We start from the raw sequence: 13,859 nt of genomic DNA, 5'->3' as shown, positions 1-13,859 counted from the left end.
TTTTGTTTCATTCTGTGATCATCTCCCGTTTCTAAATAGATCCATCCGATGCTACTGTATGAAATACTCCTGCTGCACGATTTACCCAAATCAACCGTTATTTCCCCGTTATATCATAATAATCTGTATATATTTTTGGTACTATATGGTAAATCGTCAGTTTGGTGTACTATCTTAAACACTTGAATCATGTCATTTCTATCACGCCTATACTCCAGAGTCGGTAGGCCTAAGATTCTCATTCTATTTTCATACGATATTATATCCATTGTTGGAATTAGCTTAGTTGCAAGACGCCGCTATCTTTTCAAGCACCTTGATACGTTTCGCCAGATGGTGACGTGAGTGAGACGTGACCACACACAAGCGGTTTCACCATCCATAATGGCACTAACATATCGTTCTCCAAGATTAAAATAAATAGGAAACATAGTTATTTAGACTTTGACCGTATCATGATAAATCTCATAAACTGCAACGTTCAGTCTGAGACTTCTCTACTTTCAGTTTAGCAAAACTTCACTCTCTCATCTCGCCCTTCAAATACCGACAATATCTGACAAATTTACTGAAAATAATTTGAAGTTCGCTTGCTACATTATGCCAATGCAGGCTAGACAACTAGGTGATTTGTGTTAACAATAAATAGAACAATTTATTTATTTATTTTCACTCACATATAGTCAGATGGCTTGAATTGATGTCAAGCTTAAATTTACAGCTAAAATCTAGGGGAGGTAAATCCATTTTGTAATGTTAAATGGATTTATCTCCCTTTAATTGTTCAGAGTACAATTCTAATCCCGTTTTCCCGCTAGTTTGTTTTTAAGATTTCCATAAATATGGACCGTTTCTGGTTGCATCAGTTATATTATCGTAGAGTTCCGACATAGAATGACACGTATCTTGGGAAGTTAAAATACAAATCAATTGATGTCCACCTTAAATTTCCAGCTACGGCCTAGGGGAGATAACTCTATTTTGTTACCGTTAAATGGATTTATCTCCCTTTAACTGTTAAGCCTACACGATTTTAATCACGTTTTGTTGCTCGAAGTCATATAAATCAAACAAGGAAGAATTTGACCACGTCATCAAGTGGTGAAAGCTAGTTTGTTTCATAAATGTGGACTGTCTCTGGTTGTATGAGTCATAATATTATCATAGGGCTCAGACATAAAATGAATCATATCATCGTTACTTTTGCAAATATTAAATTGATTTTTTTTTGTAAAAAAATATTAAACTGATTTTTCGTAAAAAAAAATATTGAATCGATTTTTTGTATAAAAAAAACCCCAACAAATATTGATGAATTGATTTTTTGTAAAAAAAAACAAAAAAAGAAAATATTGGATTGATAATTAATAGAGCATTACCGGTACATTGTTTTGGTGGAGATTATTCTACAGTTGGATTCAAAACGTTTCCTGTCTTTTCTACGGCACAATAGCTTTGATCGTATCATGATAAATCTCATAAATCAACGTTCAATCTGGTAGGGGGTGTATGGCCGAATGGTTAGCACGTGCGTGCTGTATCATACAGCCTGTCATTGGGTCAACTGGCGTGGTTTCGAATACCCGGTTGTACGTGACAAGGAGTAGGGTCGCCTGTCCAACCTCGTGGGTTTTCTCCGGGTCCTCCGGTTTCCTCCCACTGCTAAAGATCCCTACGCGCAAGCAAATTAATGAAATAAAATTAACCATATGTTAATCCCGAAATGACCTAGTTTGTGTCGAGTGGGCGTTAAACCCCATTTCTCTCTCTTTCATTCTGGTATCTAGGAAGAGCTGAGATTTCTCTACTTTCAGTTTAGCAAAACCTCACTCTCCCACCAAAGCCCTTTAAATACTGACAATGTCTAACAAATTTTACTGAAAAAAAACTTGGAGTGTGCTTGCTACATTATGCCAATGTACTACATGCAGACTAGACAACTAGGTGATTAGTGCCAACAATAAAATAGAACAATTTATTTATTTTCACTCACTTGGCTTGAATTGATGTCAAGCTTAAAATTTATCTCCCGTTAACTATTCAGAGTACAATTCTAATCACGTTTTCTCGCTAGTTTGCTATTATGATTTCCATGAATATGGACTGTCCGGTTGCATGAGTTATATTATCATAGAGTTCCGACATAGAATGAATCGTACCTTCGTAACTTAAAATACAAATCAATTGATGTCCAACCCAAATTTCCAGCTACAGTCTAGGGGAGATAACTCCATTTTGTTACCTTAAATGGATTTATCTCCCTTTAACCGTTAAGCCTTGACTATTTTAATCACGTTTTCTCGCTCGAAGTCCTATCAATCAAACCAGATAAGAATTTGACCAAGTGGTGAAAGCTAGTTTGTTTCATGAATGTGGTGAAAACTAGTTTGTTTCCATGAAGTTAAAATACAAATCAAAATTGATGTCCAACTTAAATTTCCAACTACGGTCTAGGAGAGATAACTCTATTTTGTTACCGTTAAATGGATTTATCTCCCTTTACCTGTTAAGCCTACACAATGTTAACCACGTTTTGTCGCTCCAAGTCATATCAATCAAACCAGATATTAGAAATAAGGATTTGACCAAATGGTGAAAACTAGTTTGTTTCCATGAATGTGGACAGTCTCTGGTTGTATGAGTTAGATTATCATAGGGTTCCGACATAAAATGAATCTTATCGTCGTATATTTGTTTTGGCAAATATTAAATTGATTTGTTTTGTAAAAAAATATTGAATTGATTTTTCGTTAAAAAAATATTGAATTGATTTTTCGTAAAAAAAAAATATTGAATTGATTTATTGTAAAAAAAAAAATATTGAATTGATTTATTGTAAAAAAAAAATATATTGAATTGTCTTTTTGTAAAAAAATGTTTCCCTGTCTTTTCTACGGCACAATAGCTTTTACCGTATCATGATAAATCTCACAAAACAACGTTCAGTCTGCTGAGTCTTGTAACTTGGAAGAGCTGAGATTTCTCTACTTTCAGTTTAGCAAAACTTCACCCTCCCTTCAAAGCCCTTTAAATACTGACAATGTCGGACTAATTTTTAAGTAAGCTTGCTACTTTATGCCACTGTACTATTATTATTATTTAATATTATTATTACAGCATATTTACAGTGCGCCCTTTCATATAACATGTTCAGGGGCACTTTACAAAGTGACAATGTAAATCATAAATAAACAACAAAATGTGGACATGTTAACGATTGTATACAGAGTCAGTTAAAATACTACATAAATAGAACAATTTATTTATTTTCACTCACATGACTCGAATTGATGTCAAGCTTTAATTTACAGCTACAGTCTAGGGGAAGTAACTCCATTTTGTAATGGTTAAATGGATTTATCTCCCTTTAACTGTTCAGCGTACAATTCTAATCACGTTTTCTTGCTAGTTTGCTTTTATGATTTCCATAAATATGGGCTGTCTTGTAGCATGAGTTATATTATCGTAGATTTCTAACATAGAATGAATCGTATCTTCGGAAGTTAAAATACAAATCAATTGATGTTCAACCCAATTTTCCAGCTACGGTCTAGGGGAGATAACTCTATTTTGTTAACGTTAAATGGATTTACCTCCCTTTAACTGTTAAGCCTACACAATTTTCATCACGTTTTCTCGCTCGAAGTCCTATCAATCAAATCAGATAAGAACTTGACCAAGTGGTGAAAGCTAGTTTGTTTCATGAATGTGGTGAAAACTAGTTTGTTTCCATGAAGTTAAAATACAAATCAAAATTGATGTCCAACTTAAATTTCCAACTACGGTCTAGGAGAGATAACTCTATTTTGTTACCGTTAAATGGATTTATCTCCCTTTAACTGTTGAGCCTACACAATTTTAACCACGTTTTGTCGCTCCAAGTCATATCAATCAAACAAGATATCAGAGATAAGGATTTGACCAAGTGGTGAAAACTAGTTTGTTTCCATGAATATGGACTGTCTCTGGTTGTATGAGTTAGATTATCATAGGGTTCCGACATGAAAAGAATCATATCATCGTATATTTATTTTGGCAAATATTAAATTGATTTGTTTTGTAAAAAAATATTAAATTGATTTTTCCTAAAAAAAATATTGAACTGATTTTTTGTAAAAAAAAAATATTGAACTGATTTTTTGTAAAAAAAAAATATTGAATTGATTTTTTATAAAAATAAAATATTGAATTGATTTTTTATATAAATAAAATATTGAATTGATTTTTTGTAAAAAAAAAATATTGGATTGATAATTAATAAAGTATAACCGGTACATTGTTTTGGTGGGGTTTATTCCACAGCTTGATTCAAAACCATTTTCCTGTCTTTTCTATAGCACAATAGCTTTTAAACATCTCTCACAAACACCGAGCTATCCAGCATTAATGGCAAAGCATGGTTTCTTGTCCGCTGGAATGACTGGTGTAGTTCTGATGAGTCAAAACAAAAAAAAGGACCAGCCTAAGTACACTTTGGTCCACTTTAGATTGCCTGCCTGTACCGAACCACAGGGGTTTTCTCAGGATTCCACCCTCACAGATCCCCACCCCCCTTCCCATCCAAAGACTTCTGAACTGCATCAAATAGACATGTTAAACCGTTTTTACCGACCATTTTATTTGAATTACACCGTAATTATTTTTTTGAAAATCATATCTTACTTGTAGTCGGCCAAATTTGTAGATTGACGCAGATTTCAATGCAATAATTTTTATGTTTGCACTTCAACAAAATGATCAAGAAATGAAATGAAATAGGGTTTAACGTCCTACTTTCCTGCACCGACTGGGAAAATGGAAATGGCCAATCGCCATGGAGTGTGCTATGAGGGCCTCAAGTGTATAATATTTTTTACTCTGTCATAAGCCTGTCTTATAAACAAGTCTTAAAACTTTAGTCATTATCCTCGGCTGTACACGGTTGTTGAAAACCCACTTTCATCTTCCTCGAGTCGGGAGGGGGAGGGGGGTCATAAGGGGAATAGCCTAGGGCCTCTCTTGATATAAACCCGGCACTGATCCTGTATAAAGTCTTGTTTTACCAGTCCTATAGCAGTGGGTTTTTTCCAGTAAAAGTAAACAAACACGTACAGTAAGATATTTGAGATAAATTTGAATATTTACACAAGTTAAATAAATTAAATATTTTATTTCTTTTCTCCTAAATCATCAATGCATTCTTCATCAATCTGAAATAATAAAACAAAATAGTTGTCATAAAACAATAATGGTGATAAAATAAAATAGTGAGAGAAAGAAAGATGGGATTTAATGTCCACTTGACACCATCCTCGGTATCTCCAGTGTTCCCATTCTGTTCTACTCTACTGTACCCTGGGTAAGGGATTCCCTGATTTCAAATTGTCTGCCCTGGCCTTGAGTGTTTGTAGATAAGGTCTACGAACCAATCAAAGACCAGTTTACAAACAGTTGTTTCACCTTCGATTTTATAAGGGTAGATAACCATATTCATGTCCATTTACTGAATGATTTATGTAAATAATGTATATATTTATAATTTATTTATATTTAATTGTATTATCAAAATCTGTAGTATGTTTCGCTGATTTCAAATATGTTTAACATCTATATGTTTGACTTTTGTTGTTATTAATATTCGTTCTTTGTCTGAAATGTTTCATTCTGTTATGTTTATTATTATTGAACTTATACTTGGCAATTTGATTCACGATAACTTGTCTACGATATCATATGGACACATAATATAATATGTTGTTATTAAATATGCAAGTAGAATAATTTGGACTTCTCTCATTTAGGCTAACTCCTTTGCCAACTTCCTTTGCAATTAACGATGTATGGGATTGGTTGATAAAAATAGCACAATCATCAAGGGTGGATAATTTGAAAATATATCTCCCCCATAGATTAACCCAGGGGTTTGTGGAGTAGAATGGAATGAAACCATTGGGGATACCGAGGATGACTCGACACAAACTAGTTATTTCGAGACTAACATGGTTCAATTTTATTTCATTAATTAGCTTGCATGTAGGTGTCTTTAGCAGTTTGGAGGAAACCAGAGAAAACAAATGAGGTTGGGCAGTCAACACTACTCCTTGTCACGTACAACCGGGGAATTGAAACCCAGCCACATGACTTAATGACAGACCTTATGGTGCAACGCGCACGCATTCACCAAGCAGCCCCCCCCGAAACAAAATAATAAAAACAAGAAGAATTATTTCAACAACCACCTAATAGTAAGGGGCAATTAATCCAACTCCCTCAGAATCAACAACAAATCATGGTTAGGCCAAGAAACAAAATATAAATACCAAAATAGGGTTGCTTGGTAAGTCAATCTTTTTATTTGTTTCATGGGGTTTTCATTATCTATTTACTAGCATTTCTAGCTTAATTACTAAGTAAGATTCTTGACAATAATACCGGAATATAAATATTGGAAATTGTCCACAAAAAACCACGGCAAGCCTGAGTGCTAGGGCCAGGGAAATGAGAAAAAAATGTAGGGTTGGTTCCATAAAATAGCGGCAATCACAAATATTTTTTATACGCCCACATTTTCATCCGATTTTGATTAAACTTAAAATGTATGTTTATATCCCAAGGATCTTGGTTCCTTACAATATTTGCGCATATTGAACTGTAACTCCATTGATTATGGCCCCTGATTGTATGGTACAAAAAATTGTTATTTTTTTTTAGCTTCTTCTCTGAACATCTCTTGCAAAATGTGGGCATATCTTGCATGGCAACCGCTTGTTTATTTTGGCCTTATGATAAAAAATTGTGTATTGTACAAACCTGTGGCCATTTTTCTGGTAAAATATCAAATAGATCATCTTTAACATCTCCCTGGATGACGATTTCACCAATATCATTGGCAGAAGCACCACATGAAAACTTGTTGGCAAAAAATTTACTAGCTACTTTTAAATCAATATCTGAAACATTAATATGAAATAAAAAGGGGTTATCCCAGACAGCAGCAAAATTGACTACTCTTATTTCAAATTACAACTAGACTAGATGCTAGAAAACCTGAGACCTCTCAGATAGAGAGCCAGCACCTTACTGACTGAGCCAGTATGGCTCCTGGAACATAAAAATAGTAATTATTCAGTACATAATATGGACTGCTTATTAGACATAATTTGCCAAAGGTGTGCCTGTTACATTTTAATGAATGAAAGGTGTTACAGACATTTCTTGTATGTTTTTTTATTACAATCAAAAAAGAAAGCAAAAAAACTGATGGGTTTTTATTGATGTCCACTCAACAAACACTAGTTAATTCCAGGCCTAATATGGTATTGGGTGTTCTTGATAATTAAATGGGGATGATCAGGTCTTCCAGAAATTGAACTGGGTGGGCGGGAGGGTATCAGGTGGTCTGGAAATTTAATTGGGAAGTGGTATCAGCATTCGGCAAACCTCGGCAGACTCCAGTATCCTACATCTTACCTCGGGTGTATGACGAATTCCTCCATTGCCGAATGGTGGTATCAGGTCTTTTATAATTTAAGGGGGGTATCAGGGGTTATAGAAATGTAATGGGGAATTGGTATCAAGTGTTCTGGAGAGTGTGAGGGGAAGTGGCATCAGGTCTTTTATAAATTATTAATTAAACCCACCGTAATCAGCTAAACCAACTAATGTTGTGATTTTTTTCTTTTTTCCCCGTGATTGTGTCCACATTTTAATCCCCTTGGGTTCAGCTTTTTTCTTGGCTTTTAACATGCCCTTTCCACCCCGTGTCTGTCGTTTCTTTTTATCATCACTGTCATCTTTACCTTCAGCCTCTCCTTAAATACAAATATATCACAATTATTCAAGATGGTTCCTCGGACAATTTGGAAAACAAACACGATAGGGCAGATTGTAAATTATAAACAGTCATAAATTCCATAGTTCAGGAATCTGATGATAATTCAATAGTTCGGGAATATGAACATATTAACACAAGGTACAATTTTATAGATACACAATTACTGAGTTTAATACCACACGACGTTTCGAGAAGGATAGCCTGGTCTTTATCAAGTAAATGATACAGATATGTGAAAAGTAGATAAATATGTACAGAATATGCAACAAAAATAACAATCAAATGTAATTAAAACTTAACACCCTTGATTAGGGAGCCATTTACAGCTAAACTCTTATAACAATTCTGTAGTTTAGAAACACTATTAAATCCGTAGTTTATTTTTTACAATAAATCATTGATCTGGTCTTGTATTTCATTCACAGGGTTAAAATGAGTTCTAGAATAACTATCTGTTCAAAATAATTAATGTTTTAATCATGTGTAAATCTCTAATCCAATCTTTCAACAATAAATTTTCTTACCTGCAGTTAATTTTTCAAATTCATTTGGGAGATTTCTTTCCAACCATTCCTTACATTTCTCATAATTAGGATAATATTCACAATACTGGAGGAGAAAAATACACATAATTAGAATATAGCTTTTATAACCTGTATTTTGATAGTTTTTCAGTCAATCTTATTAAATTACAGATATATATTTTGTTTCATTTTTTTAATACTTTCGATGGGCTACACTACATGAAGATCTGACAGGTTGTACTCGGAGGTTGCGTCAGGGGGCATACAAGCGACTTTTTGACGTCAGACATTTGATCAATCAACGTTGACGTTTCTAGTGGTTTACCGACAATTCCGTGCATGGCACGCCAAAAAGTCACCGTAACAGACCGTTTCATTGGCCAATCCCTCACTTCATCCAAAACGCCGGAAATATAACAACTCTTCCAGATCCTAGTGTAGTAAAGACATAGGATCTATGTTTTAATCAGATTGTTTTTCAGCCATACCCTACAGAAATATTTAGGATAATATTCACAATACTGGCGAGAAATACAGAAATAATTACAGTATATGAATCTATCTACAATTTAGGACGTGAAACTACAATAAGAACAGGAATCTATAAGAATTCTAAGTTATTTATAGATAGACTTTGTGTTTTGTCAGTGATGCAGGACGGGGGGCCTGGCAAGAGGCAACATATAGTTGTTCAGATATGATGAAGTACTGTGATCCTGTTTACACACTGGCGTGCACGTAAAAGAACCCTTGAAAATTAATATAAGAGTAGGCCGTAGTCCTGCTGTCCAGACAAAATTTCCCTCATAGCAAATTATAGCATTTGCCCGTCTTCTTTAGTCCAGTCCAGTCGTGTCAGAACAGTAGGACATTAAACATACATTATGCAAGAGCTAAATCTGATTATTGCAAGTCTTTATTTAGGCTTCAGATGTCCTAGAAATTATAAATTAGATCTTTATTTACACAACAAGCACAAAATCAACTCTGTAGACCCACGGATGGCTTGGATTCAGCTTGGATTTAAACGGGATTTCGTTGACTGATTTAATTTTAAATGGCGTCGTGAGCGGAGATTAACCGTTACATTGACGTCATACTCATTCGAGGCTAAATGATAGAGTGTACGAAGCGATGCCGCCGTTGAGTGATGCCTTGACAAATGACATCTAAACTATTTAAAGTGCAATAAACTAAACACAGATAATGACCAATTATACAATTCCTGGAGACCGTGTGATGACTAATACAGACGGACAGGTCTTCTGTCTTAATAATATCAATAAAAATATTTTTATTTCCCCAATGGCCACTGGTGTATACCTATAGATTTATCATAATTGTATTATAATATTATGTCCTATATTCAATTGATTTAATGCATGTCCAAAATACAAGTAAGAATGAAAATTTACCCTCTCACTCATTTTGTCCAATTGTTATAAAAATCCAAAAAGGTAAAACACAAATTCGAATATGATGACAGCAGACAAAAGACAGCAGAGATTATGTAGGTGGAGTTAACACCTGTCGATCACACGATCGGCCATACTAAGAATCGGTGAAGATGGAATTCAATCCCATTTCTAGTCAAAAATGACACTGGTGATAACTATGTTCAGAATAAAGTAATTTGACTGAAATTTTCTATATATTCTTTTTTCATCATCTATTTTTGAACTGTTATAGCAAGAATGGCTAACTCCTTATAAAAATCTCCCATAATGTATCTTTAAACTTTATTTTTAATTTCATTTGTTTAAGGTCAAACCAACACAAATTGTGTCATTTTGTGACTAACATGTAGTAAGCTATTATCAATTATTTAACTAGCACAGAGGTATCTTTATGAGGGAGAGAAAAACAAAAAAACCTACAAGATGATAGACCTTATGATGATCTACACCACTCAGCTATCAACATAAACCACCACCCCCTAAACAAGACCCCGAATTCACAAAGCATTCTCAAACTTAAGTTCAGAATTTACTCCAAATTACCTTTTGTTGTTTTAATGTATTAAATACATCAATCAGAAACTATGTGCAAAGTTTTGTGTTTCTGGATCAAAGATATTTCTCATAAACAGTGATTGAAAGTTGAGTAAATTCTTAACTTCAGTCTGTGAATGCTTTGTGAACATAGGACCAGGAGAAACTAAATATTCAGCAACCATGAAATGACCTATTTACTAGTTATAAAATAGAACATAGTTTGTCGGTCCAACCAGCAGCTTAGTTGTCAGTTTTTTTATAGTGTTCATATAATTTTAAGTTGATGGACCGGTAAATAAAGATGCAATAACTCTAGAACTAGGCTACTTTTGAGAAAATAGTCAGAATCGATTTAAGTCATCTTTACCACAATACAAACTTTTCCTTGAAAATTTTATGAAAATTGCTTAAGAACTTAACACTGTGGAACGAGCACAAGAACATGTGGATGGACCGAATGACTGGGTTGACAACAATGTACAATCATGTAGGTTAATAAAAATTAAAATTTATTCCTCACCTCTATTGGCATCGTACATTCTGAAAAAAATAACAAAAAAAAATAATGATCATTTTATAATTGATTAACTAACATTCAAGCAAAGGAATGGAATGGCGTTGAATTATCATCAAAATTAATACTTGGTCGTCAAAATTCAGGCAAGGAATGAAAAGGCTTTTGATCAATGTCAGAATTAACACTTGGTCGATCAACATTCAGGCAAGGAATGGAAAGAAATGAAATGGAGTTTAGCATCCTTCTGTTTTGCTCCGACTTGGCTAATGAAGACGCGCATATACGTCATACACAGTGTGCTATGAGGGAAATTTTGCAGGACGACCATTCTATGTTCAACTCTTATATCGAATTCCAACTGTGAAGGGATCTTTTATGTGTATGCTAATTTTGCACGGGACCTCGTCTTTTCATCTCATCCGAATGACTATATGATGTCCCTTGCAAGACCTTCATCCTGCACCACTGACAGGAGGAACCACGCCAGAAAATGAACTTTCTCAGCCAACGCATGGATCAAAGCACAGGACCTCAAAGTTAGCGAGCAAACATCCTACTCATTGAATCACCATGGTCCGCAAGGAATGGGGTTATATGATACTTTCGTTATTATGGGACTAAGATATGGCTCGGGATGAGATTTTAGGGTCTCTTCTTGTAATTAAAACTGCCAAGGGATCATCTGGTATATGCTAAACTACCAATTTATCACATGGCCTCAGTTCGATGTCCCATCCGAGGGACTAGACATTAACTTTCCTCTTGTATTTATAAACTTACCTCCACAATAAACAACCTGTACAGGATATGTAATATCATCCCTTGGTCCCGTATATTGTAAAAATCCCTTTTCTTCTGCTGCCGCCATCATCTTTAATACCGTATCTTATAAAATGGTGGTCTATAAATAGATGGTAAATATCTACAACATAACATCTTCCTGGGCCCTATCTTATAAACAGTGGTCTGTACAACAGCATCATATGAACAAATATGTATTTGTCATAATAAAATATTAAAATCATCTGTTTATGTTTTAAAATGTTATTGTGATGGAAATTTACCAGCCAATGACCATATTAATTCTTGTCATAATTAGGTGTCAATGATGAGACTAATCACATAATTGGGTGTCAATGACCGATCACCTAATTAATAGCTGAAATCAGGAAGGAGTGGAAGGGGGGGGTATATAAAGCAACATTAAGCTTAGAATATCAGACGCTTAGAATATTGTTGTTCCTAATATGTGTAGGCTTGTGTATCTGATTTGAGGTAGCAATGAGAAAACACATAACGTGAATTCCAAGTGAAGGTCTTGAATAGAGCGTGTTAAAACAGGATCCACACCAGAGTCAAAACATAGACAATCAGACCAAAACTAAAAATGTGTAGCAGGGTAGTGCTACAGACATGGACATATCCTACAAGCCAATGCTGAAAGAATTAGTAATGTCTAATTCAAAAACGACAAAATAAAAATATGTGTAGAATAGACTAAGCAGGTATAAACAACTGCCGTTCAATTTGGTCTGTTCATGTATTTCACCTCATATTTAATATCAATCACTTTTATAAACCTTCATATTACATTAACCTAAATGTGCTAAATTAGATCGTATTTTCATCTATTTTCCAGTTTCAAATCAAGGAATAGAGAGGGAGAGAGAAATGGGGTTTAACGTCCACTCGACACAAACTAGGTAATTTCGGGACTAACATATGGTTTAATTTTATTTCAATAATTCGCCTGCGCGTAGGGGTCTTTAGCAGTGGGAGGAAACCGGAGGACCTGGAGAAAACCCACGAGGTTGGACAGACGACCCTACTCCTTGTCACGTACAACCGGGGATTCGAAACCACGCCAGTCGACTCAATGACAGACTTTATGATACAGCTCGCGCAAGGAATAGAGCATTACACCCTTTAAGTACAGCTTAAAGGAGCTAAATCTTTATTCTTTGACACCTAGAAATGGACACATATAAAAATAAGTCGCAACACATATAATAATGTAAGTAATAAGTAAACCGGTAGTACTAGTATAGGCCTACTCTTGTGGGATATGTTTAGTCTCGTTCATTGAGTCATTTCATTACAAATGGTGCTCGAAAGCATTCTGGCATGCGATTTGTGTGCCAATTTTAAAGATGTTAATTTCAAATGACCAATAAGTCCTCTATATGCAATGTCTAAGTCTAAGACTGTGGATGACTTGCCTCCTTTAAGTTAAGGCCATGCGCTGATCGTTAATTTAAGGAATTTTTAATCCCTATCAAACTACAATACAATGAAAACTGAACCTCTAATTTAACGTCTAATAGGAATATCAGTATCAGTCCAATTTGGTAATCGCCCAAAACTACCAGTAAAAGTTAACAATAAGTAACATCATTGACATAATGACAACAACAATGATTGGTTACAATGTCGATAACTTTCATAGTTCATGCGATCTAAATTAATTGTTGTTCATAAGAATGGCCATAAGATTGAGAGATTAAAATAAAGGGCAAACATAGTTATCTAGACGTTGACCGTATCAACTATCATGATAAATCTCATAAAGCAACGTTCAGTCTGGTAACTCGGAGTAGGAAGGGCTAAGACTTCTCTACTTTCGGTTTAGCAAAACTTCACTCTCCCATCTCACCCTTTAAATACTGACAATGTCTGACAAATTTTACTGAAAAGAACTTGAAGTGTGCTTGCTACATTGTACCAATGTACTACATGCGGGCTAGGCAACTAGGTGATTAGTACCAACAATAGAAAAGAACAGTTTATTTATTTTCACTCACATGGCTTTGCTTGCCGGAAGTTAAAATGCCAGCTTAATTTCACAGCTATGGTCTAGGGGACATAACTCCATTTTGTAACGTTAAATGGATTTGCCTCCCTTTACCTGTTCAGAGTACAGTTTTTTCCATCACGTTTTCTCGCTCGAAATCATCGCGATCAAACCAGACAAGGATTTAGAACACGCCATCTGGTGGTGGGTGCTAGTTTGT

At 34.8% G+C, this 13,859-nt stretch overlaps 1 protein-coding gene across 2 annotated transcripts; it reads right to left on the bottom strand.

Annotated features, from left to right (window-relative positions):
• Positions 1 to 5,126: 5,126 nt before the first annotated feature.
• On the bottom strand, positions 5,127 to 13,739 carry LOC126823643 (density-regulated protein homolog). Of its 2 annotated transcripts, none has more exons than XM_050552600.2 (7): positions 13,650 to 13,739; positions 11,629 to 11,749; positions 10,852 to 10,871; positions 8,338 to 8,422; positions 7,620 to 7,790; positions 6,790 to 6,929; positions 5,127 to 5,189 (listed from the first exon to the last, which is right to left on the bottom strand). In XM_050552600.2, exons 2-7 carry the CDS (start codon positions 11,717 to 11,719, stop codon positions 5,148 to 5,150), a joined length of 549 nt encoding a protein of 182 aa, XP_050408557.1. In that variant the 5' UTR covers positions 11,720 to 11,749; positions 13,650 to 13,739; the 3' UTR covers positions 5,127 to 5,147. The 2 variants fall into 2 exon arrangements, with proteins under 2 accessions (XP_050408557.1, XP_050408559.1); XM_050552602.2 differs by lacking the exon at positions 13,650 to 13,739 and adding an exon at positions 13,502 to 13,619.
• Positions 13,740 to 13,859: the final 120 nt, after the last annotated feature.

The sequence above is a fragment of the Patella vulgata genome, chromosome 6 (genome assembly GCF_932274485.2).
Source record: "Patella vulgata chromosome 6, xgPatVulg1.2, whole genome shotgun sequence".
Taxonomy (NCBI): Eukaryota; Metazoa; Mollusca; class Gastropoda; family Patellidae; genus Patella; species Patella vulgata.
This window is presented reverse-complemented; position numbering and strand designations above follow the sequence as displayed.

What these genes read in the sequence shown, in the direction of transcription:
- LOC126823643 (XM_050552600.2), bottom strand. Translation starts at nt 11,719, where the DNA reads ATGATGGCGGCAGCAGAAGAAAAGGGATTTTTACAATATACGGGACCA. An exon ending in AGTTGGTTTAGCTGATTACG is followed by an intron (nt 6,930 to 7,619) that starts GTGGGTTTAATT and finishes TTAATGTTTCAG; the next exon opens with ATATTGATTTAAAAGTAGCT. An exon ending in TACCAGAAAAATGGCCACAG is followed by an intron (nt 5,190 to 6,789) that starts GTTTGTACAATA and finishes TTATTATTTCAG; the next exon opens with ATTGATGAAGAATGCATTGA.